This window comes from Diceros bicornis, chromosome 38, assembly GCF_020826845.1.
Source record: "Diceros bicornis minor isolate mBicDic1 chromosome 38, mDicBic1.mat.cur, whole genome shotgun sequence".
In the NCBI taxonomy this organism is placed as follows: Eukaryota; Metazoa; Chordata; class Mammalia; order Perissodactyla; family Rhinocerotidae; genus Diceros; species Diceros bicornis.
The window spans coordinates 6,980,847-7,008,117 of record NC_080777.1 but is presented as its reverse complement, the minus strand read 5'-3'; the positions used below and the strand labels follow the sequence as shown (position 1 = coordinate 7,008,117).

Genomic DNA, 27,271 nt, shown 5'->3' with positions numbered 1-27,271 from the left:
AAGAATATAAGTAATGGTTGATTTTAAAAATGTAATCTTAAAAATCCCTTACACTACTAAATTATGAATATTAAATTAATTATAATTTAAATTATAAATTCCAGGAAAATAAACCATCCTGTGTCCAAGCAATGTGCCACTTTCCTTATTATCTATAGTCAAAATGTGAAATTTAGTTATGTTTAAGAATCTTTCTTGAATCAGAAGCAACTCCAAAAAATAAACAGAAACATGAAAAATTATAAAGAAGCCTCCTTTCAGAAAAATATGTACACAAATAAGTTGTACAATTTAAAGAGTACAATTTCTATGTAAAACTATGTTGTTTTTGCCTATTAGCATTAAACAAAGCTTAAGTCTCTCTCATATTTAAGCAAAATAAACAAACTCTCCCCTAAACCCTACGTCACACTTCGTTTTCCACTTTCCTTGTCTTCCCATTCACTGTTAACCATCTTGAAATCTTGCGAGTTTGCTGTATCCACTTTCTCATTGCCTGTTGACACCAAAATCTGGCTTCTGCCACTCAAAATTCACCACTGTCCTAATTGTTGTTACATCCAATCCACTGGCTACCTTTGACAGTGTTGTTCATCCCCCTCCTCTTGAAACGTTACCTTCTCCTTATCCTGAGACGTGTGGCTTCAGTGACACCACAGTGTGGACTCAGCCTCCATCTCTGACTTCTCTTCAGTGGCCTCTATGAACTCCCCTTCTTCTACCCTTCCCGTAAATGCCCATGCTCCCAGGCAGCCTGTCTCAGGTGCTGACTCTTCTCTCTCTCTGCACATTTTCCCAGAGCTATCTCATCTACCACACTACCTGATTTCAATTATTATCTGTTATGCTGACCAACTCTGAATCTACACGGGAAGCTCTTCTGGGCTTCAAAGTGCTGACGTGGTATCTCCACAAAGATGTCTCCCAAGGACCTCAGATTCAACATGCCCAACTCAAGAGAGCTCAACACATAAACAAGGTCCCACAGCCCATCCACCCTCCTCTCTGCCCATATACTCTACTTTCTCTTCTCTTACTAGAGGTAAAAACAGCGAAGGCTAATCCATTCACTTATGCACTGCTCAAGCACACTGCTCCAGCACTTTTCTCCTCTCTCCTGACTCATCTACTAGATGATTGCTATCGAGACTACAAGCGTGGTATTATTTTTCTAATATAAAAACAAAAACAAAAAGCAAAATAACTTCTTTTCAGATAAATTTCTCCTCCAGCTACGACCTCATTGCACGGCTTGCTTTTATAATAAAAGACTCCAAGTAATAACAGTGTTACTATACCCTCTGTCTCCAATTGCTCTTCCCCAAGTCTTTGCCCTGACTGTTCCACTGCAATTGTTCTTATCAAAGTTACCAATGACCTTCATACCATTAAACTCAATTGCCATTATTTGGTCCTTCTCTTAACTGATTCAGACCTCATCTCATTTGACATGTAGACAGAGTTGATATGCTTTCATCACATGGCTTCCAGGCACCAAATTTGCCTGATCTCCTTCCTATCATTCTTGCTGCTCTTTCTCTACCCATTTTGCTGTTTCTTCCTCATTTCTTAACTTCTAAAGATTGGAGTGTCCCAAGGTTCAGTCTTGGACCTCTTTTCTATCTATACTCATTTGCTAAGTGACCTCATATAGTCTCACCACTTCAAATATCATGTGAGTGATAAATACTCCCAGGATTTTCTCTCGCCCTGAAATCCAGGCCGGTCTATACCATGGCCTACTTGACATCCCCACCTAGATATCTAATAAACATCTCAAAACATAACTTGTTTAAAATGAGCTCCTGATAATACTCCCACCCTAAACGTGCTTCTCCTGTAGTCTTCCTCCCTAAATGGTAACTCTATTCAACTAATTGCTAAGGCCCAAAACCTCAGTATCATCCCTGATTCTTCCTCTTTTTTTCTCACCCCATATCTACTCCATCAGCAAAAATCATGATATTTAAAGAATATTAGAATTTGAACATTTCTTACCACCAATTCTACCATCACCCTAGGCCCAAGTCACCATCATCTTTTGCCCGGATTATTGCAATAGCTTGCTAAATGGTTTCACTGGTTTTTCTCTTACCTAATTCAGACTATTCTTCACCCAGTAGTTAGAGTAATCCTGTTAAAACACAACTCAGTATCTGTTAGTCTTCTGCTCAAAATCCTGCAATACTTCCCTGCAATGGTTTTACTCAGAGTAAATAACTGTAAGTCAACTGAACAGGATTTAAAGTTCTACATGATTTGGCCCCCACAACCTCTCATCCTCATCTCCTACTATTCTTTCCCCTTAACTCTACTTCAGCTACACTGGCCTCATTATTATTATTTTTAATAGACTTTATTTTTTAGAAAAGTTCTGGTTTCACAGCACTATTGAGAGGAAGGTACAGAGATTTCCCATATCCCGTTGCCCCCAGGCACAGCCTCCCCACATCAACATCCCCCACCAGAGTAGTACACTTGCTACAATCGATGAACCTACATTCACACATCATCATCACTCAAAGTCCATGGTTTACATTAGGGTTCACTGTGGCGGTGTACACTCTCAGCGTTTGGACAAAAGTATAATGACATATATCCACTATTGTAGTATCATACAGAGTGGGTTCACTGCCCTAAAAATCTCTGTACTCTGCCTATTCATCCCACCCTCCCCATAATCCCTGGCAACTACTGATCTTTTTACTATCTCTACAGTTTTGCCTTCTCTTTTTTTTTTTTTTTGAGGAAGACTGGCCTTGTGCTAAGATCTATTGCCAATCTTCCTCTTTTTCTTTTTTCTCCCCAAAGCCCCAGTACATAGTTGTGTACCATAGTTGTAGAGTTGTAGCTCCTCCATATGGGACGCCACCTCAGCACGGCTTGATGAGCGGTGAGTAGGTCTGCACCCAGGATCCAAACTGGCGAGCCCCGGGACTCCAAAGCAGAATGTGCAAACTTAACCACTACACCACTGGGCCGGCCCCATCTCACTATTTTTTTTAACAGACTTGTTCTTCTCTGTGTAGAATCTTCTTCTCACACATTTATAGATATCTCCCCCACTTTCTTCAGTCCTTATTGAGAAGTTACATTCTTAGTATAATTTTCCCTGGCCATCCTATATAAATAATTTAATCCTCCCCCTTCATGTTTCATAGCCCCCATCCTCTGCCCTATTTTTTGTTCTTGGCATTTACATTATCTAATATATTCTATATTTTACTTATTTTGTTCATAGTCTTTTACCATAACTAAAGGAAAGCTCCATAAGGAGAGAGACTTGTGTGTTCGCTGCTGTGTTCTCAGCGCCTACACCAGTGCTTTACACATAGTAGGTTCTAAAATTTTGCTGAACGAATGTACCAAACTGAACAAACTTAGTCTTCCAATGTAAGGTGAGAATGACAGTAACACACACACATTCAGTTGCCTGAAATCTAGAAACCAGAGTATCACTGATAATTTCTCCTGCTCCTCATTTCTCACATCTGGTCGTTACGTCCTCCAGGTTCTGTCTTCTCAGTAGACCTTTTGAATCCAACACTTCTCTCCATCTTCACTATCACTACCTAAGGTCCAACTGCCTCATCTCTCAGTCAGATTCCTATCTGCAGTCTGCTCCTTCCAATCCATTCTCCACACAGTAGCAAGAGCAATCTTTCAAAAACAAATGTAATTGTCATTTTCCCTCCAGGGCCTTAGGATACAGTTCAAATTCCTTACACTCCTTCACGATCTTGCCTCTGTTTTCCTTTCCAGCCTCATTTTCACCACTCTCATCTTTCTTCTTATGCTTACACATAATTTATGCTTTCATTTTCTGAATGGGCCATGCTCCTCTTTTCCTCTAGATCTTAGCACATTCTGCTACTTCTGCCTAGACACTCTTATATATTTCTTATTTCTTTTGTCTTAGCTTAGAAATAATTTTGTCCAAAAAAACCTAGACATAACAAAGTTATCTCTGTGCCTCTGCTATGGGCACTCCTACACTTACCCACTGGCTTGCCTATCACACTGTCTTGCAATTTTCTAGTTAGCAGTCTTGACTTTGGTCTATTTGAGGACTGGGATACACTTATTGCCTATGTATCTCCAGTCCCCGACACATAACAGGCACTCAATAAATATTTATTAGATGAGTAAAAACTTGATTCTTACCTCTCTCTCCTGTTTTTTTCCAATTTGTCTTTCAAAATCATAATTTCTTTGTTGAGAGCAAGTTGCTGGCCTTCTGAATCATGCAATTCTTTCTTCAGATTTTTAATTTCATTTGCATGTATTCCTTCTCTTTTAGACAATTCTTCTTCATAAAAAATACTTTTCTTTTCCAAATCAGTCTTTAATTTGGTTATCTCTTGCTGATGTTCTATGCTGCATATTCCTGGTGAGTAACTAATTTGTTTCTGCTATAGAAGTAATAACAAAAGATTAGTTCATCTATAAGAATAATGAAATATCAAATAATAACTTCTTCCTATAATATAAAGGACTGTTCATATAACTGAATATTATTTTTGTATATCATCACATAAAAATAATATTTTATTAATGCTATTAACCTTTTGTCTGTCATATGCTGCAAATATCTTTCTCAGTGTATATTCCTTTATTGTTGTACTTTACAGTCTTTTTTTTTTTTTTTTTTTTGGTGAGGAGACCAGCCCTATGCTAACATCTGCCAATCCTCCTCTTTTTTTGCTGAGGAAGACTGGCCCTGGGCTAACATCCATGCCCATCTTCCTCCACTTTGTATGGGATGCCGCCACAGCATGGCTTGCCTAGCAGTGCATCGGTGCGCGCCCGGGATCCGAACTGGCGAACCCCGGGCCACTGCAGCGGAGCGCGCGCACTTAACCGCTTGCGCCACTGGGCTGGCCCCTGTATTTTACAGTCTTACTCACACCAAGATTGTATATTTATCTGTACTTTCTGCTGGTATTCATATAATTATTTGTTTTACATTTAATTTCTAATTTATATACAATTATTGTTGGTGTATAGAGTGAGGGAAAAATCTAACTGCATCCTATTTCTGATGTGGAACCAGTAAAAGGTCATAAATACATTTGTGTCTTTAAAAGATTAAATTCAGGGAGAAGATGGTAGAGCTAGAATGTACAAAATTCTTCTTCAGTGGTCCAGGGAGAAATGACCAAGGCCTAATCCATTCATCTTCATATCCTCTCTAGAAAAAAATGATAGGTCTCTTTGCGTTTAGGTAGGGCATTAAGGAGAAATTTGGTTGAAAGCTATCTTTTTAGAACTTAGGTTGAAATATACTCTCAGTAATAAGGAAGAAAGGAAAATGTAAAAGTCCAAAGGTTCTTCCAGCTAACGGCTAATGGGTAAACAGAAAGATACAGCCAGAGATTAGGATTATAAAATTTCCTGAGCTTTGTAACTTATTTCTATTACTTTGTTATATGTTACCTATTTTCCCAGGTGATCGACAATAAAACTTTTAAAACCCAAAGAACCTATGGGCTTATGTTTAGTGACAACAAGATATCAAGCTCGAGAGGACACTGTGTCCTTTTTGGAAGCTGGTATTAAGAGCAGAAAAACTGGTAACAGCAGTTGGTTTAAAGTCAAAAGAAAACTATGCCGGCTTCTTCACATTTGAGGTATATAATTTTTTTAAAAACCAAAGTCATCAACGTGGACCTGAGAAATGTCTCTGGGGTAGCAACTGTAATATTTAACCATTTATTCCAATGACTTATGAAGTGCCTACCATATGCAAGACCCAGACTGTCCAGTAGGTTCTGAGGCAGCCTGGCGTGCAAAGCTCTGCTGAAACTGGGAAGAGCCACATCGAGTTGGATCTTTACTCTCATGCATCTCCATGAAAATGACGCCTCAATTGACATGTGCGGCACTGACCACTGACCTACACTACTCTTTCTTTTTTCTAATCACCTAAAGAACACTTTTAGTTTCCTGTTCTGTTTAGTAAAGTTTGGCTGTTGGGATAGCAGTGCCATGTACTAGAAGTTTCAAGTAAAAATTACCCTGAAATCAAAACCCACCAAAGACACCACCAAAAGAAGTTATAGACTCACTTCACTTATTGCTAAGGTTGTAAAAAAGCCAAATAAAATGCTGACAAACAAAATTAAACCATATGTAAAAAAGAACAATCTACTGCAAAAGAACAGGTTTTATTGTAGGTATTGAAGGTAATTTAGTATTAGCAAACTTATTAATAAATGTGCAAAAATTGCATTATTTTAACAGACTAAATAAAAATAAATCCATATGATAATCTCAGTAGGTACCCTTGCCCAAAAGTATTTGATAAAATCCAATACCAATGCCAAATACTACCCCAAGTCCCACAATAAAATAAAACAAAAAGAGAGTACAGTAATTCTCCTAACTTAAAAAGTATCCATTTCAAGCTATCAGAAAAAATAATACCTATTGGTGAAACAACAGAAGTAATAACAAAAAGGATGTTTTCCATTATCTCTCTTATTTAATATCAGTTTTTAGATATTCTGTCTGACCAAGTAATATGTTAAATAGTTATAAGAAAAGAATATTAGAAAGAAAAGTGATAAAATCATTATCATTTCCATTTAATATAACTGTTCACCTAGAAAATGCAAATAAATCCACTGAAAAGTGCTAGAATTGATAAAGTTGAGTAAAACAAAGGCATATAAGATAAACACAAATCAATAGTACTTCTAGACAGCAGAATAAGCTATAAGAAAACATAGTAAAAAATTTCATTGTTAATAGCAAAAACGATCAAACAAAAATCACCAGAAACTAATACACACACATATGAGGAATAACAATAGTGAATAATGTCTGAATTATACGAAAAAACTACAAGTCTTTACAAAAGATGTAAAAGAAGGCTCGAAAAAACATAGAAAAATACCAAGGGGAAGATTAAAATTATATGTATTCAGGGCTGGCCCCGTGGCTTAGTGGTTAAGTGCGTGCGCTCCGCTACTGGTGGCCCGGGTTCGGATCCTGGGCGCGCACTGACGCACCACTTCTCCGGCCATGCTGAGGCCGCGTCCCACATACAGCAACTAGAAGGATGTGCAACTATGACATACAACTATCTACTGGGGCTTTGGGGCAAAAAAAAGGAGGAGGATTGGCAACAGATGTAGTCTCAGAGCTGGTCTTCCTCAGCAAAAAGAGGAGGATTAGCATGGATGTTAGCTCAGGGCTGATCTTCCTCACCAAAAAAAAAAAAAAAATTATATGTATTCAATTTTTCTCAAATTATCTTTCTTGTAAGCCAAAAAAAAAATTTTTTTTTAATGTGGGAGGTAGTGCAGGGGTGTGGGATGGAGACAAATGTTCCTAGTACATAGGCAAAAATAAAATGGTAAAAATACCAAAGAAAATCCTGAAAAAGGAAGAAGAGTAAAAAAGGGGAGAGAATATTCTATTCAGATATTAAAACACACTATAAATCCCTAATAAGTATCAGTGTAACATATTTCCACCCCAAAATTATTTAACTCAATATACGAGACATCTTCAATCACTGAGGAAGGCAGTGACTAACTAATGAAATTGGAACCACTAGCTAGCAATAAAAGAACAAAATGATTCTCACATCATACCATTTAGCAAAACAAATTCCAAATTGATTAGAGTTAAATATTTTTAAACCCAATAGAAACAACCAGGAAAAAAGCAGAATTACATACTTAGCAAACTCTGAAAAAAGAAAGACAGGCCAAGCTGTGAAGCAATAGAAGAAACACTGAGGAAAGTAAAAACAAATTGTCTGTAATTTTAAAAAGAAACAAGACCAAAATTAAAAGGCAAATTATAAGTTGGTAAAATAGTAGTGGAAAATATAAGGAAAAGTACAATTTTTACTATGCAAAGAGTTTATATGAATGGATAAGAAAAACATTAAGACTACAAAATTAAATGGGCAAATGACTTAAAGAGATAATTCACAAAGAGAAAATATGATTAATAAACAATCTACTAATAAGGCAAGAAATGCTTCTTATACCTGCAAAGATTTGTGGCATGTAACAAGTGCCTTAAAATGATTTGACAAGTTCATTCCCAGGTAGGTGTTCTAAGAAGATGATACTGAAAAAGCTGTGCATAAAGATGTTCATGGTAATTATAACATTGCAAAAGTGAAAAATATATATTTAATAGTAGGGAATTGGATAAATGGATATATTTCTATAATCATTAAAACTATGTTTGTGACAATTATGTAATAAGGAGTAAAAATGAATATATCACACTCTCAAGTCATAAATATGTGTTAAGGGTTGAACTGTGTCCCTCCAAAAATCATATGTTGAAGCACTAACCACCAGTACCTCAGAATGCAACCATATTTAAAAATCGGGCCTTAAATACTGCATGATCTGACTTATATGTGGAATCTAAAAAGGTCAAATTCTTAAAAGCAGAGTAGAATGGTGGTTGCCAAGGGCTGGGGGGTGGGGGAAATGGGGAAATGTTGGTCAAATGGTACAAAACTTCAGATTATGTAGGATGAATAAATTCTGGAGATCTAATGTAAACCAGGGTGACTACAGTTAACAATACTGTATTGTATCCTTGAAATTTGCTAAGAGAATGGATCTTAACTGTTTTCAGCAAAAAAAAAGATAACTGCGTGTGGTGATGGATATGTTAATTAACTTGATTGTGCTAAACATTTCACAATGTGTGTGTATATCTAAACATCACATTTTACACCTTAAGTATCTACAATTTTTATTTGTCAGTTATACTTCAATAAGGGTGGAAAAAAAGAAAAGAAAAATAGGGTTTTTATTGAGGTAACCAACTTAAGTGAGGTCATTAAGGTTGGTTCTATTCCAATATGACCGTGTCCTTATAAACAGAACAAATTTGCACTGAGAGTCATGCATACAGGGAGTACACCATATGAAGATTAAGAAAATCAGGGTGATATATCTACAAGCCAAGGAATGTGAAACACTGTCAGCAAACCATCAGAAGCCAACCCTGCTAACACCTTGATTTTGGACTTCTAGCCATCATAATTAAGACCATAAATTCCTGGGTTTTCAGCCACCCAGTTTGTGGTAATTTGTACAGCAGCCCTAGCAAACTAACACAACAGGGTAAAAAAAAATTCTTGTAGCACATGATCACAATCATTGAAAAGTTGTTTTTGTTTTTTAAACAGCCTTATTGAGACACAATTCACATACCATACTATTTACCCATTTAAAGTGCACAATTCAGTGGTTTTGGGTATACTACATTGTTAATTTTTTTTAAAGTGGAAAAATATATATAACATAAATTTTGCCATTTTAACCCTTTTAAGTGTACAGTTCATTGGTATTAATTGCATTCACAATGTTGTGCAACCATCACCACTATGTATTTCCAAAACTTTTCATCATCCCAAAGAGAAATTCTATAACCATTAAGGAATAAACTCCTCATTACTCCCTCCACCCAGCCCCTGGTAGCCTCTATTCTCCTTTCTATCTCAATCAATTTGCCTATTCTAGATATTTCATACAGGTAGAGTCATACAATATCTGTCCTTTTCTGTCTGGCTTCTTTCACTTAGCATAATGTTATCAAGATTCATTCATGTTGGAGCACGTATCAGAACTTCATCCCTTTCTATGGTTGAATGATATTCCATTGTATTTACATACCATTTTTTGTTTCTCCATCTGTTGATGGACACCTGAGTTGTTTCTACCTTTTGGCTACTATAATAATGTTTCAATAAACACTGGTGTATAAATATCTGTTTCAGTTCCTGCTTACAGTTCTTTTGGGTAGATACCTAGGAGGTAAATTCCTGGGTCATATGGTAATTCTATGTTTATCTTCTTGCGGAACCACCAAACCGTTTTCACATTCTTACAAACATTTATTTTGTTTCTTCTTCTTTTTTTTTAATTTTAGCCATCCTAGTAGATATGCAGTGGTACCTTGTGGTTTTAACTTCATTTTCCTAATGATCAATGATGTTGAACATCTTTCCATGTGCTTATTGGCTATTAATACATCTTCTTCAGAGAAATGTCTAGTTATTTGCCCATTTTTTGATTGGGTAGTTTGTCTTTCTGTTGTTGAGTTGTAGGAGTTTACATATTCTGGATATCAAACCCTTATCAGATATTTGACTTGCAAATAATTTGTTCCATTCTTTAGGTTGTCTTTTCATTTTCTTAAAAATGTCCTTTGATGCAATGCATACAAGTTTTTATTTTGATGAAGTCCAATTTATCAATTTTTTTCTTTTGTTGCTTATTCTTTCAGGGTCATATCTAAGAATCCATCACCAAACCTAAGGTCATGAAAATTTACCTCAATTTTTTCTTCTAAAAGTTTTACGACTGTAGCTCTTATATTTAAGACGTTGATCCATTTTGAGTTAAGTTCTTTATATGGCATGAAGCAAGGGTCCGAATTCGTTTGCATATAGAAATCCAGTTGTCCTGGCACATGAGTTGAAGAGACTATTCTTTCCGCACTGAATGGATTTAGTAGCCGTATCAAGAATTGATTGGCCATAGACGCATGAGGTCATTTCTGGACTCTTAATTCTATTCCAGTGGTCTATATTTCTATTCTTATGCCAGTACCACACTCTTTTTATTACTGTAACTTTGAAATAAGTTTTGAAATTGGGAAGCATAAGTCTTCCAACTTTGTCCTTCTTTTTCAAGATTGGCTGTTTGGGGCCACTTGCAATTCCACATGAATTTGAGGAGTGTATTTTCTTTTCATTTCTGCAAAAAAGGCTGTTGGAAGTTTAATAGGGATTGCATTGAACCTGACCATCACTTTGGGTAATATCGAGATCCAAACAATATTAAGTCTTCCTATTCATAAATGTGGGATGTACTTCCATTTATTTAGGTCTTAATTTTTTTCAGCAATGTTTTGTAATTTTCAGCACACAAGTCATTAACCTTCTTGGTTAAAATTATCCTAGGCATTTTATTCTTTTAGATGCTACTGTAACTGAAACTAATTTCTTAATTTCCTTTGTGGAGTGTTCACTGCTGGCAATCAGAAACACAACTCATTACTGTGTGTTGATCTTGCAACACTGGGGTTGGTCATTTTCTTATTATTGAGTTTTAAGCGTTCCTTCTATATTTTGGATAATGATCCTTTATTAAATATGTCTGTATTTTCTCGCAGTCTGTGCCTCATCTTTTCATTCTCTTGGCAGTGTCTTTCAAGATCATAAATTTTTAATATCAATGAAGTCTAGCATACCAATTCTTTATTTAATGGATTGCACCTTTGGTGGTATATGTAAAAATTCATCGCCATACCAAAGGTTACCTAGGTTTTCCCTATGTTATCTTCTACGAGTGTCACAGTTTTGTGTTTTACATTTAGGTTGTGACCCATTTTGAGTTAATTTTTGTGAAGGGTGTAAGGTCTGTGTCTAGATTCATTTGTGTGTCTGTGTATGTGTATGTGTATGTCTAGTTGTTCTAGCACAATTTGTCGAAAAGACAATCTTTGCTCCATTGTATTGCCTTTGCTCCTTTGTCAAAGATGATTTATCTGTGTATTCGTTTGCCAATACCACACTGTTTTGATTACTGCAGCTTTATAGTAAGTCTTGAAGTCAGGCAGTGTCAGTCTTCCAACTGTGTTCTCTTTCTTCAATATTGTGTTGGCTATTCTGGATCGTTTGCCTCTTCATAACAAACCTTAGGCTTAGTTTGTTGATATCCACAAAAGAACTTGCTAGGATTTTGATTGGGATGGCATTAAATCTACAGATCAAGATGAAAAGAACTGATATCTTGACAATATTGAGTCTTCCCATCCATGAACATGTAATCTCTCTCCATTTATTTAGTTCTACTTTGATTTCTTTCATCAGAGTTTTGCAGTTTTCACCATATAGATCTTGTGCATATTCTGTTATATCAATACTTAAGTATTTAATTTTTATGGGTGCTATTGTTAATAGTGCTGAGTTTTAAATTTCAAATTCCACTTGTTCATGGTTGGTATATAGGAAAGTGACTGACTTTTGGGCATTAACCTTGTATCCAGCAACCTTGCTATAATGGCTTATTAGTTCCAGGAGTTCTTTTGTCAATTTTTTTGATTCTCTACATAGATGATCATGTCATCTATGAACAAAGACAGTTTTATGTCTTCCTTCCCAATCTGTATACCTCTTATTTCATTTTCTTGTCTTATTGCATTAGCTAGGATGTCCAGTACAATGTTGAAAGGCAGTAGTGAGAGGTGACACCCTCAGCTTGTTCCTGATCTTAGTGGGAAAGTGGCAAATTTCTCACCAATAAGTATGATGTCAGCTGTAGCTTTTTTGATAGATATTCCTTATTGAGTTGAGGAAGTTCCCCTCTATTCCTAATTTATTGAGAGTTTTTATCATGAATGGGTGTTGGATTCTGTCAGATTCTTCTTCTGCATCTATTGATATGATCATGTGGTTTTATTTTTTAGTCTGTTGATGTGATGCATTACCTTAATTGATTTTTTTTGTTTATTGCAGTAATATTGGTTTATAACATTGTATAAATTTGAGGTGTACATCATTATACTTCTATTTCTGCATAGATTACATCATGTTCACCACCCAAATGCTAATTACAACCAATCACCACACACATGTGCCGAATTATCCCTTTTGCTCTCCTCCCTCCCCCCTTCCCCTCTGGTAACCACTAATCCAATCTCTGTCTCTATGTGTTTGTTTATTGTTGTTATTATCTACTACTTAATGAAGGAAATCATACGGTATTTGACCTTCTCCCTCGGACTTATTTCACTTTGGATAATACCCTCAATGTCCATCCATGTTGTCACAAATGGCTGGATTTCATCGTTTCTTATGGCTGAGTAGTATTCCACTATGTATATATACCACAACTTCTTTATCCATTCGTCCCTTGATGGGCACTTAGGTTGCTTCCAAGTCTTGGCTATTGTGAATAATGCTGCAATGAACACAGGGGTGCATGTATCTTTACGCATTGGTGTTTTCAAGTTCTTTGGATAAACACCCAGCAGAGGAATAGCTGGATCAAATGGTAGTTGCATCCTTGATTTTTTGAGGAATCTCCATACTGTTTTCCATAGTGGCTGCACCAGTTTGCACTCCCACCAGCAGTGTATGAGAGATCCCTTCTCTCCACAGCCTCTCCAACACTTGTTGTTTCCTGTCTTGTTAATTATAGCCATTCTGACGGGCATGAGGTGATATCTATTGTAGTTTTGATTTACATTTCCCTGATAGTTAATGATTTGGAACATCTTTTCATGTGTCTCTTGGCCATCTGTATATCTTCTTTGGAGAAATGTCTGTTCAGGTCTTTTGCCCATTTTTTAATTGGGTTGGTAGTTTTTTTGTTGTTGAGATGCATGAGATCTTTATATATTTTGGAGATTAAGCCCTTATCTGATGTATGGTTTGTAAATATCTTTTCCCAATTGTTAGGTTGTTTTTTCGTTTTGTTGATGGTTTCCTTTGCTGTGCAGAAGCTTTTTAGTTTGATGTAGTCCCATTTGTTTATTTTTTCTATTGTTTCTCTTGCCCGGTCAGACATGGTGCTTGAAAATATGTTGCTAAGACCAATGTCGAAGAGCGTACCACCTATGTTTTCTTCTAGAAGTTTCACAGTTTCAGGTCTTACATTCAAGTCTTTAATCCATTTGGAGTTAATTTTTGTGTATGGTGTAAGGTAAGGGTCTACTTTCATTTTTTTGCATGTGGCTATCCAGTTTTCCCAACACCATTTGTTGAAAAGACTTTCTTTTCTCCGTTGTATGTTCTTGGCTCCTTTGTCAAAGATTAGCTGTCCATAGATGTGTGGGTTTATTTCTGGGCTTTCGATTCTATTCCATTGATCTGTGTGTCTGTTTTTGTGCCAGTACCATGCTGTTTTGGTGACTATAGCTTTGTAGCATATTTTGAAATTAGGGAGTGTGATACCTCCAGCTTTGTTCTTTTTTCTCAGGATTCCTTTAGCTATCCGGGGTCTTTTGTTGTTCCATATAAATTTTAGGATTCTTTGTTCTATTTCTGTGAAAAATGTTGTTGGAACTTTGATAGGGATTGCATTGAATCTATAGATTGCTTTAGGAAATATGGACATCTTAACTATGTTAATTCTTCCAATCCAAGAGCATGGAATATCTTTCCATTTCTTTGTTTCTTCTTCAATTTCTTTCAGCAATGATTTATAGTTTTCGGTGTACAGATCTTTCACCTCTTTGGTTAAATTTATTCCTAGGTATTTTCTTCTTTTTGTTGCAATTGTAAATGGGATGGTATTCTTAATTTCTCTTTCTGCTACTTTGTTGTTAGTGTATAGAAATGCAACTGATTTTTGTATGTTGATTTTGTATCCTGCAACTTTACCGTATTCGTTTATTACTTTTAAAAGTTTTCTGGTGGATTCTTTAGCGTTTTCTATATATAAAATCATGTCATCTGCAAATAGTGACAGTTTCACTTCTTCCTTTCCAATTTGGATCCCTTTTGTTTCTTTTTTGTTACCTGATTGCTCTGGCTAGGACTTTCAGTAGTATGTTAACTAGGAGTCGTGGCAGTGGGCATCCTTGTCTGGTTCCTGTTCTTAGAGGGATAGCTTTCAGTTTTTCACCATTGAGGATGATATTAGCTGTGGGTTTGTCATATATGGCCTTTATTATGTTGAAGTACTTTCCTTCTATACCCATTTTATTCAGAGTTTTTATCATAAATGCATGCTGTATCTTGTCAAATGCTTTCTCTGCATATACTGAGATGATCATGTGATTTTTATTCTTCATTTTATTAATGTGGTGTATTACGTTGATTGATTTGTGAACGTTGAACCATCCCTGCATACCTGGAATAAATCCCACTTGATCATGGTGTATAATCTTTTTAACGTATTGTTGTATGCAATTTGCTAGTATTTTGCTAAGGATTTTTGCATCGATGTTCATCAGTGACATTGGCCCGTAATTTTCTTTTTTTGTGTTGTTCTTGTCTGGTTTTGGTATCAGGGTAACGTCGGCTTCGTAGAATGAGTTAGGGAGCTTCCCCCTCTCCTCAATTTTTTGGAAGAGTTTGAGAAGGATAGGTATTAAGTCTTCTTTGAATGTTTGGTAGAATTCACCAGGGAAGTCGTCTGGTCCTGGACTTTTATTTTGGGGGAGGTTTTTGATTACTGTTTTGATCTCCTTACTGGTGATTGGTCTACTCAAATTCTCTACTTCTTCTTGATCCAGTTTTGGAAGGTTGTATGATTCTAAGAATTATCCATTTCTTTCAGATTGTCAAATTGGTTGGCATACAGCTTTTCATAGTATTCTCTTATAGTCTTTTGTATTTCTGAGGTGTCTGTTGTAATTTCTCCTCTTTAGTTTCTGATTTTACTTATTTGTGCCTTCTCTCTTTTTTTCTTGGTGAGTCTAGCTAAAGGTTTGTCAATTTTGTTTATCTTTTAAAAGAACCAGCTCTTGGTTTTATTAATTTTTCTATTGATTTTTTAGTCTCTATTTCATTTATTTCTGCTCTGATTTTTATTATTTCCCTTCTTCTACTGATTTTGGGCTTTGTTTGTTCTTCGTTTTCCAGTTCCTTTAGGTGCATTGTTAGATTGTTTACTTGAGATTTTTCTTGTTTGTTGAGATAGACCTGTATTGCTATAAACTTCCCACTTAGAACCGCTTTTGCTGTATCACATAAATTCTGGCATGTCGTATTTTCATTTTCATTTGTCACCAGGTATTTTTTGATTTCTTCTTTAAATTCTTCGTTGACCCAGACGTTGTTCAGTAGCATTTTGTTTAATCTCCACGTATTTGTGGCTTTTCTGATTTTCTTCCTATAGTTGATTTCTAGTTTCATACCGTTGTGGTCAGAAAAGATGTTTGGTATTATTTGAATCTGCTTAAATTTATGTACACTTGTTTTGTGGCCTAATATGTGATCACTCCTGGAGAATGTTCCATGTGCATTTGAAAAGAACGTGTATTCTTCGGTTTTTGGATGGAATGATCTGTATATATCTACTAGGTCCATCTGTTCTAACGTGTCATCTAAGGCCAGTGTTTCCTTATTGATTTTCTGTTTGGATGATCTATCCGTTTGTGTAAGTGGAGTGTTAAAGTCCCCTACTATTATTGTGTTACTGTCTATTTCTCTTTTTTTTTTTTTTTTTTTTTTTTGTGAGGAGATCAGCCCTGAGCTAACATCCGCCAATCCTCCTCTTTTTTTGCTGAGGAAGACGGCCCTGGGCTAACATCTGTGCCTATCTTCCTGCACTTTATATGGGACGCCGCCACAGCATGGCTTACCAAGCAGTGCGTCGGTGCGCACCCGGGATCCGAACCAGCGAACCCCGGGCCGCCGCAGCGGAGCGCGCGCACTTAACCGCTTGCGCCACCGGGCCGGCCCCGGTCTATTTCTCTTTTTATGTCTTTTAATAATTGCTTTATATATTTAGGTGCACCAACATTGGGTGCGTAGATATTTACAAGTGTTATATCCTCTTGTTGGATTGTTCCCTTCATCATTATGTAATGCCCTTCTTTGTCTCTTTTTACAGTTTTTGTTTTGAAGTCTATTTTGTCTGATCTGAGTACTGCTACCCCAGCTTTCTTTACATTGCCATTTGTGTGAAGTATCTTTTTCCATCCCTTCACTTTCAGTTTGTGACTGTCTTTAGGTCTGAAGTGCGTCTCTTGTATGCAGCATATATATGGGTCTTGTTGTTTTATCCAATCAGCCACCCTATGCCTTTGTATTGGAGCACTTAGTCCATTGACGTTTAAAGTAGCTATTGATAAGTATGTACTTACTGCCGTTTTTTTTAACTTTTTTTTTTTCTCAGTGTTTGAGCAGTCCTTCTCTGTTCCTTTCTCCTTCTATACAGAATTGACAGTCTCTTTAGTTTGACCTCTGTCTGAAAGCTCTACTCTTTAACTCCCCTCCTCCCTCCTTTTATGTTTTTGATATCATATCTAACCTCTTTTTTGTGCATTTGTATCCACTACCCTCTTATCATGGAAATAGATAATTTTTCCTATTTGTGGTCTTCTCTTTTCCTCTTAAATCAGTTCCTTTAACATTTCTTGTAGCACTGGTTTCTTGATGACAAACTCCTTTAATTTTTGCTTGTCTGGGAAATTTTTGATCTTTCTTTCCATTTGAACGATAACCTTGCTGGGTAGAGTATTCTTGGCTGTAAGTTTTTTCCTTTTAGCACTTTAAATATATTGTGCCAGTCTCTTTTAGCCTGTAAGGTTTCTGCTGAGAAGTCAGCTGATAGCCTTATGGGGTTTCCTTTGTATTTAACTTGTCTTTCTCTTGTGGCTTTTAGGATTCTCTCTTTATCTTTAATTCTGGACATTTTGATTATGATGTGTCTTGGTGTGGGCCTCTCTGGGTTTATCTTGATTGGTGCTCTCTGCGCTTCCTGTACCTGTGTTGTTTCCTTCCTTAGGTTAGGGAAGTTTTCACCTATTATTTCATCAAATAGATTCTCTGCCCCTTTATCTTGCTCTTCTCCTTCCGGGACACCTATAACACTGATGCTAGTGCACTTGATGTTGTCCCATAGGTCCCTTAGACTGTCCTCACTCTTTTTAATTCTTTTCTCTTTTCCCTGTTTGGCTTGGGTAATTTCTTCTAGTCTTTCATCCAGCTCTCAGATCCGTTCTTCTGTATCCTCTACTCTGCTTTTGGGTCCCTCTAGCGAATTTTTCATTTCCAGTATTGTATTCTTCATGTCTGATTGGTTCTTTTTTATATCTTCCATTTCTTTGTTGACATTCTCACTGAGTTCATCTGTTCTTCTCCCCAGATCAGTGAGCATCCTTAACACTCTTTGTTTGAACTCTCTGTTGGGTAGGTTGCTCATTTCTGTTTCACTTAGTTCCTTTTCTGGGGTTTTGTCCTGTTCCCTTACTTGGAATGTATTCCTTTGCCTTCTCATTTTGCCTCTTTCCCTGTGCTTGTGTCTGTGTATTAGGTAGGTCAGCTACGTCTCCTGCTCTTGGATAGGTGACCTTATGTAAGTGATGGCTTAGGAGGCTTGCAGTGTGCTTCCCTCAGCTCTCAATGTTCCAGAGGTGACCCCTATGTGGGCTATGTGTGTCCTTCTGTTACGGCCTGTTTGCTCTCCCTGTAGGCACCCAGGGAGGCTGAGGTATGCTCCTGGCCAGCTGTTGTAATGCTCAGCTGCTTGTAGTTGTTGTGGGCCCTTCAGTCTCTTTATCAGGTGTGGGGAGCCCCAGCACAGTTGGCTGCAAGTTCTAATACCACATTTGTGTTGCAGTACTTCTTTTAAGTGAGTAGGCCCCCAGCGTGGCAAGCTGTTAGGCTCAGGGGCTTACAATTGCTATAAGCCTCCAGCCTTTAGGTCTCTTGTCAGCTCTCTGAGGAATGCAGCTGGGTGGGGCTTGCCTCAGGCATGGGAGCACCCAATAGTTTCAGGCTTTGGAAGGTGGGGCAAACCCCCTATGTGGGACTTTGAGAAGCACAAGTTTTCTGCAGCTGACAAGCCCTGCCACCCACAGGTCCATACACACAGTCAACACAGTCCTGCTCCGTGTGCACGCCCTGACCTCCTGAAGTGGACCCAGTCTCTCCACAGCGGGAGCCCCACATACTCCACCACTGCCCCACACTCTCCACCCACTCCTTGTGCATGCCCTGCCCCTCTGAAGTGGGCTCAGTTGTCAGGCTGCAGAGAATGCAGTCACCAATCTATGCAGGCCCACAAGTTGCCTGAGGGTTTGTTGTTGGGTGGGGCCAGTCTCTAGGGTGGGCTGCCTGTTCTGGCTGAGCTGGATTAAATCGGTGCTCTAGTGGGTGGGGCAGACCTGGGCTAGCAGGCCCCAGCGAGAACTCCAATGGTGTCTGTGTCAGCATGCCCACACCAGGCCACAACAATGGCCACCACCAATGTCCCAGTCCCTGGAGAGGTCTCACCTCTCACCGAGATGCACTCAGGGCGTATCAGGTGAGTCTCTTTTCACCAAAGCACTATGCACCTTTCTTTCTGGTGATTTTAGATTGCTTTCTGAAATGGGTGAGTTTGCGTGTGGGCCCTTTAAGAGCCGGTTTTAATTTCTTTGTGAACCGGCTTTTCTGGGAGTACTCCCCAATGTTTTAGTAGCAGGCAAAGTCAGATATTATGCCACTCGTCTCGATTGTGCTGGGTCCACAGAATGCCCACAGCAGGTTGCTCCCCGGCTCAGGGCCCCGCTCCTCCAGGGAGGCTGAGTACCTTTGGGCTGCTCCCAGGCAGCTGTGAGGTGCTGCGGCTTGTGAAGGCGGCGTTTTTTCTCTCCAGAAGGGAGTTTCTGCCTCTTCCACCTCAATTAGGATTGTCCTTTGTTGCAGGAGTTCCTCTTATCCAGTTTTCAGTTCTGTCTCAGGGGTAATTTTTCCATGAGTAGTTGTAAATTCGCTGTGTCCGTGGGAGGAGGTGAGTTCAGAGTCTGCTTACGCCACCATCTTGACTTCTCCACATTAACTGATTTGTGAATGCTGAACCAGCCTTGCATACATAAGATAAAATCTACTTGGTTGTGGTGTATAATTCTTATTATACATTGTTGGATTCAATTTGCTAATAGTTTGTTGAGAATTTTTACATCTATTTCTATGAGACATGTTGGTCCGTAGCTTTCTTTTCTTGTAATGTCTTTGTCTAGTTTTGGTATTAGCATAATATTGGTGTCATAGAGTAAGTTAGGAAGTTTTCCCTCTGTTTCTATCTTCTGAAAGAGATTGTAGAGAATTGGTATGACTCTTTCCTTAAACATTTGGTAGAATGCAGCAGTGAACACATCTGGGCCTGGTATTTTCTGTTCTGAAAGGTTATTAATTATTGATTCAATTTCTTTAAAAGACAGAGGCCTTTTCAGATTATTTTTTCTTGTGTGAGTTTTTACAGCTTGGGTCTTTCAAGGAATTGGTCCATTTCATCTAGGTTATCAAATTTGTACGCATACAGTTGTTCATAGTATTCCTTATTATCCTTTTAATGTACATGGGTTATGTAGTGATGTCCCTGCTTTCATTTCTGATATTAGTAGTGTCTTCTCTTTTTTCCTTTGTTTTCTTTGTGTTTTATTTCACAATAAAAGATTTTAAAAATATAGCAGCAAGCACAGCATGCAAAACATAGATTAAGCATATTCTTTGCAAAAAGATTTACTACAGAAAAAAGAAGAAAATTTTAAAGAGGAACTATAATGTCAAGAGAATTATAAATACATGAAATAATATAAACAATTGTCTACAGGTATTTCCCCTTCTTTTCAAGTTCCCAGGGAAGTTATTAAATTTATATAAAGTATTGAAACCTATGCTTATAAGTTTGAAAATCTGATTCAAAGACATTTTTACTAGAAAAATATAAGTGAACCAAATTGTCTCAAAACAAATCAACAATAAAATAAAGCACTGACAAACCTACTATATAACAGCAAAGAATGTGTTACAGGAGAATTCTTTCAGAGTTCAAGGAAGAGGTAATTTCTATGAGCACAGAGAAAGAAGAAAAGCTTCATTTTTCATTATATAAAGTTAACATAACCCTGACCAAAGCAGCATACAAATAATAAAACCACAGACTCATCTCAATATAAACTTAACAGCAAAAATTGTTAATAAAATGTTAACATTTGTAATCCATTGCTGTATTGAAATTCTAGAGAAAGGATCTTTTTTCTTCTTAATTAGCCTGGCTAGAGGCTTATCAATTTTACTGATCTTTTCAAAGAATAAGCTTTGGTTTCATTTATTTTCTCTATTGGTTTCCTGTTTTCAATTCATGTGATTTCTGCTTTAATTTTTATTATTTCTTTTCTTCTGTTTACTTTAGATTTAACTTGCTCTTCTCTTTCTAGTAACCCAAGATGGAAGTTAAGATGATTAATTTTAGATCCTTCTTCTTTTCTAATATATGCTTTCAATGCTATAAATTTCCCTCTAAGCACTGCTTTCACTGTATCCCACAAATTGTGAGAAGTTGTTTTTTCATTTTCATTTAGTTCAAAATCTTAAATTTTTCTTGAAAATGTGTTGCTTAATTTCCAAGTATTTTGGAATTTTTCCAGCTATCTTTTTGTTATCAATATCTAATCTAATTCCATTGTTGTCTGAGAGCAGACACTGTATGATTCCTATTCTTTTAAATTTGTTAAGGTTTGTTTTATGGCCCAGAATGTGGTCTATCTTGGTGAATGTTCCATGTGAGCTTGAGAGGAATGTGTATTCTGCTGTCATTGGATGAAGTAGCCTCTAGATGCCCCTTATATCCATTTGATGGATGATGTTGTTGAGTTCAATTATGTCCTTACTGATTTTATGCCTGCTGGATCTGTTCATTTCTGATAGAGGGGTGTTGAAGTTCTCAAATATAATAGTGGATTCATTTGTATTTCCTTGCAGTTCTTTCAGTTTTTGCCTCATGCATTTTGATGCTGTGTTGTTACATATATGCACATTAAGTATTGTTACGTCTTCTTGGAGAAGTGACTCCTTTATCACTACGTAATGCCCTTCTTTATTCCTAAAAACTTTCCTTACTCTGAATTCCACTTCATCTGAAATTAATATAGGTACTCCCACTTTTTTTGATTAGTGTTAGCATGGTACATCTTTCTTCATCCATTTACTTTTAATCTATATGCACCTGTATATTTCAAGTAGGCTTCTTAAAGACAACATATAGTTTGATATTGTAGATCCAATTTGACACAATCTCTGTTTTGTAATTAGTGTACGTAGACCACTGACATTTTAAGTTATCGCTGGTATTTCTGGATTAACATCTACCATACTTGCTGCTGTTTTCTATTTGTTGTCCTTGTTCTTTGTTCCTATTCTTGTCTTTCACTCCTTTTCTGTCTTTTGTGGTTTTAGTTAAGCATTTTATTTTTTCTCTGTTTTGAGCATATCAGTTTACTTCTTTTTTTAGTGGTTGTCCTATGGTTTGCAATATCCATTTACAACCAATCCAAGTCCACTTTCAAACAACACTCTACCATTTCATTGATAGTGCAAGTACACTAAAATGAAATAATCCTAATTCCTTCCTCCCTTCTGTTGTATCATTGCTGTCATTCATTTCGGTAATACATAAGCATACGTATATATACACATAAGCATACATAGAAGCATATATAATTGAACACATTGTTGCTATTATTATTTTGAACAAACAGATTAATTAAGAATCAGAAAAATAAAAACTTTTATGTACTTTACCTTCACTTAATCTACTTCTCTGATGTTCTTTCTTTCTTTACATAGATCTGAGTTTCTGACCTATATCATTTTCCTTCTCTCTAGAGAGTTTGCTGTAACATTCCTTGCATGGCAGGTTTACTGGCAACAAATTCCCTCAATTTGTGTCTCATATAGTTTTTATTTCTCCTTCACTTTTGAAGAATAATTTCACAGGGTACAAAGTTCTAGATTGGTGGGGTTTTTTTCTCTCAACACCGTAAATATTTCACTCCACTCTCTTCTTGTTTGCGTGGTTTTTGAAAAGAAGTCAGATGTAATTCTTATATCCTCTATAGGTATTCTTTTCCTCGAGCTGCTTTCAAGATCTTTCTTTATCTTTGACTTTCTGTAGTTTGCAAATGATATGTCTAGGTGCAGTTTTGGGGGTATTTATCCTACTTAGTGCTCTCTGAGCTTCCTGGATCTGTGGTTTGCTGTCTGACATTAATTTGAGGAAACTCTCAGTCATTATTGTTTCAAATATTTCTTCTGTTCCTTTCTCTCTTTCTTCTCCTTCTAGTATTTCCATTACACGTATGTTACAGTTTTTGTAGTTGTTCCACAGTCCTTGCATATTCTTTTCATTTTTTTCAGTCTTTTTTCTCTTTGCTTTTCAGTTTTGGCAGAAACACCCTCAAGCTCAGAGATTCTTTCCTCAGCTGTGTCCAGTGTATTAATAAGCCCATCAAAGGCATACTTCATTTTTTTACAGTGTTTTTTATCTCTAGCATTTCTTTTTGGTTCTTTGGTTCTTTCTTAGAATTTCCATCTCTCTGCTTACATTGCCCATTTATTCTTCCATGCTGTCTACTTTATCCATTAGAGTCCTTAGCACATCAAACATAGTTGTGTTAAATTCCAAGTCTGATAATTTCAACATTCCTGCCATATCTGAGTCTGGTTCTGATGCCTGCTCTCTCTCTCCCAACTGCGTTTTTTGCCTTTGTGTATGTCTTGTAATTTTTTGTTGACAGCCAGACATGATGTACTGAGTAAAAGGAACTGCTATAAATAGGCTTTCAGTAATGTGGTGGTAAGGCGTACGTGTGTGCAGGAAGCATTCTATAGCCCTAAGATTAGATATCAGTCTTATTGAGCCTGTACCTCTGGATTGTGAATTTCATACAACCTAGTCAGTTTTTCTCCTCCCCCCCTTGATTTGCATAGGGTGGTCAGAGTGGGCTTGGATTGGGTATTTCCCTTCCATTAGGTCAGTTAGGTTCTGGTTGGAGAATTTCTCCTGAGGGCAGATCTTGTTAAGAAGAACAGAATGCTCTGGCGTATTTCAAAATGGTTCCCCCTACTGTTAGCACAAGGGGACTTTTCTCTGATATTCACTGTGAGAAACTAGTAGAGCTTCAGGAGGTAAAACTCACAAAAGTATGGGTGACCCTAATGACTGGGTTCCCCTAGAGTTTTTCTCTCTCAGATTTGTCCACACTGAGCCTCCAGCAATTTTTCAACTACAGTTCAGGTTTCCCCACACTGGCACTGAGTCCTACAAAGGCTTCTGCTCTGGTAAGTTATGATTCTCTGTATTTGCCTGTCAGTCTTTCCAATTTTGGGGCAGTGGGTTGTCCTGTGATGTCACTTCTCTTCCAGATCTAAGAAGAGTTGCTGATTTTTCCATTTTGTTCAGCTTTTTACTTGTTAGAATGAAGTGGCGATTCCCAAGCTTCTTATATGCTGGACTGGAAACTGGTAGTTTCTTTAGGATATTTTTATATATAGGATCATGTGATCTGCAAATAGAGAGAGTTTTACTTCTTTCTTTCTAGTTTGGATGGCTTTTTTTCTTTTTCTTGTCTAATTCCTCTGGCTAGAACCTCCAGTAAAATGTTAAATAGCAATGGTGAAAATGAGAATCCTTGTCTCATTCCTAATCTTAGGGAGAAAATTTTCAGTCATTCACCATTGAGTATGATGTTAGCTGTAGGTTTTTCATAAATACCTTTTATCATGTTGAGTACATTCCCTTCTATTCCTAGTTTTTTGAGAGTTTTTATCATGAAATGATGTTGGGTTTTGTGAAATGACTTATGTGCATCAATTAAGATGATCGTGTGGTTTTTTTCTCTTAGGTTCTATTAATGATGTATTATATTGATTTATTTTTTACACTGAACCACTCTTATTACTGGGATAAATCTCACTTTGTCATGGTGTATAATCCTTTTAATATGGTTTTGGATTTGGTTTGCTAGTATTTTGTTGAGGATTTATGCATCTATATTCATTAGGAACACTTGTCTTTAATTTTCTTTTCTTGTGATATTTTTAATATGGTTTGGTATCAGGGTAATGCAGGCCTTATAGAATAAGTTAGGAAGTATTCCCTATTCTTGCATTCTTTGGAAGAGTTTAAGAGAGACTGGTGTTAATTCTTCTTTAAATGTTTGGTTCAATTCACTAGTGAAGCCATCTGGTCCTGGACTTTTCTTTGTCAGGGGGTTTCTTATTACTGATTCAATTTCTTTACTTGTTACAGACCTGTTGAGATTTTTTATTTTGTCTTGAGTCTTTAGATCATTTGTGTGCTTCTAGAAATTGTTCATTTCATCTAGGTTATTTACTTTGCTGGCACAGAGTTGTTCATAGTATTCTCTTATAATCCTTTTGCTTTCTGATGATAGGTATCCATGTTCATTTCTCTCTTTTTTTTTTTTTTTTTGTGAGGAAGATCAGCCTTGAGCTAACATCCATGCTAATCCTCCTCTTTTTGCTGAGGAAGACCTGCTCTGAACTAACATCTACTGCCAATCCTCCTCCTTTTTTTTCCCCAAAGCCCCAGTAGATAGTTGTATGTCATAGTTGCACAGCCTTCTAGTTGCTCTATGTGGGACGTGGCCTCAGCATAGCCGGAGAAGCGGTGCATCGGTGCAAGCCTGGGATCCGAACCTGGGCCGCCAGTAGCCGAGCATGCACACTTAACCGCTAAGCCACAGGGCCGGCCCATCCATGTTCATTTATGATGATAGTTATTTCCTTCCTCTCTCCCTCCCTTTCTCTGTCTAGCTAAAGGTTTGTTAATTTTGTTGATCATTCAAAGAATCAATTGAATTCTCTTGAATTCTCTCCAAAGAATCCTTCATTCTCTTCATTATTTTTCTGTTCTCACTTTAACTCTGCTCTAATCTTTATTATTCCCTTCCTTCTGCTAGCTTTTAGTTTCCTTTCTCTTCTTTTTCTAGTTCCATAAGACATAAAGTTAGGTTTATGCTTACTGATTTAAGATCCTTCTTCCTTTTTAATATAAGCATTTACAGCTCTCAATTTCCCTCTGAGCAATGCCTCTGTTGCATTCCATGTGGTGTTTTCATTTAATTCATCTCCAGGTATTTTCTAACTTCCCTTGTGATTTCTTCTTTGATCCACTGGTTGTTTAAGAGTGTCATGTTTAATTTCCACTGTTTTTTAACATTCCATTTTTCCTCAGGTTATTGATTTCTAGCTTCATTCCATTGTGGTTGGAGATGATGTTTCATATGATTTCAGTCTTTTTACATTTATTGAGACTTGTTTTGCTGGCCTAATATCTGGTCTATCCTGGAGAATGTGCCATGTGCACTTGAGAAGAATATGTATTCTCCTGTTGTTAGGTGAAAGGTTCTATATATATCTGTTGGGCCTAGTTGATTATTGTGTTGTTCGAGATCTGTATATCCTTATTTATCTTCCGTATATATGTTTTATCCATTATTGGAAGTGGGGTATTGAACTTTCTGTTATTCAAGAACTATTTCTCCTTTCAATTCTATTGAAAAGTATTCTTAATGGAGTAAGGATTCCTATGACCTTTTAGAAGGGCCAAAATAGTTTCAATACTTACATGTGTATACCTTTAAACCAAGAAATTCCAATTTTAGAAAATATCCTAAAGAAATGATAGTATGATTATAACCATAGTAATACCTATTGAGCCTTTACTTTGTGTCAGGCTCTGGGATAACCACTTTAAATGTATTAACTTATTTATTAGGTAGTTCTATTATTATTCTAAATTTATAAACCTTACAAGAGATTACAAGTGTTTGATCAGTAGATAAATACATATAATTCAAAGCTTTCATTGCAGCAGTGTTTACTACAGAAAAAAACAGAAAGCGAACTATTGGATAGGGCATGGTACTGACAGTTATAAAACTTGGGTTTAAATTGTCCTCTATCATTTATGACTACAAATCCTTAACTCTTCTGGGTCTCAATTTCCTCAAATGCAAATAATGTCTAAGATTTCTTCCAGTTTGCACTTTATGATTCTTGTTTACTACTCAAATCATCTAAGATAGTGCTGGAAACAAAGCAGTCCCTGACTGAAAATTATTAGAGACGGTAATGTAATGACTTCTATAAACTAATCCTGCTCTAGGAAGCATAGGTGTTTACAGAAGAAACATCTCTACTTTGGAAAGCTAACTAAGACTGTGCAATCATGATGAATCAAAAAAATAAATAAATAAATAAAACAAAACAAATGAATCCCCTGCCCAAAAAAAGCAAGAAATAAAATCTTGAGTTTATACTTGTATTTATAGCAGAGAAACCCTACTTGTAACCACTAACATTCAATCGTCAGAGAAAAGCAATTTCTGACCAATTCTACCACATCATTCATTCATTGATTCATTTATTAAGCAAGTATTAAATATAGGGCCCTGTGCCAGGTTAATAATACACCTGTCTATGTTTTCAATAAGCTAGGTCACAGTTTAGGTGGGGAGACATTTTGTGAATAAATAATTACAATAAGAGCTTTGCTACAGTTATTAACAGAATCCTATAGCAGCACAGAATAAGAAATACTCACTTCCTGAGATAACATTCAACTTGATTCTTGTATTTGCTGAACGAATAAGACGCTAGACTAGGCATGGTTATGCAAGGAGTGGGTGGAGGTGCGGGCTGGCAGACAATGCAGAGGAAAAGGGATATGCAAAGGTTAAAGTCAAGAAAAGGCAGACATCATATTCAGATTATAATTTAGTGTTGTAGAAATATGATGTCAATTTAATCCCA

At 36.8% G+C, this 27,271-nt stretch overlaps 1 protein-coding gene across 7 annotated transcripts in view; it reads right to left on the bottom strand.

Moving 5' to 3' along the window:
* CDC42BPA (CDC42 binding protein kinase alpha) overlaps positions 1 to 27,271 on the bottom strand; it is a 310,403-nt gene that overhangs the window by 88,582 nt on the left and 194,550 nt on the right. For 6 of the 7 annotated variants that reach the window (XM_058533588.1, XM_058533582.1, XM_058533586.1 and 3 more), the window contains one exon: positions 4,165 to 4,412. In XM_058533588.1, the coding sequence (XP_058389571.1) occupies positions 4,165 to 4,412 (248 nt within the window). The remainder of the gene's footprint in view (positions 1 to 4,164; positions 4,413 to 27,271) is intronic. The other variant, XM_058533583.1, reaches the window with a different exon arrangement.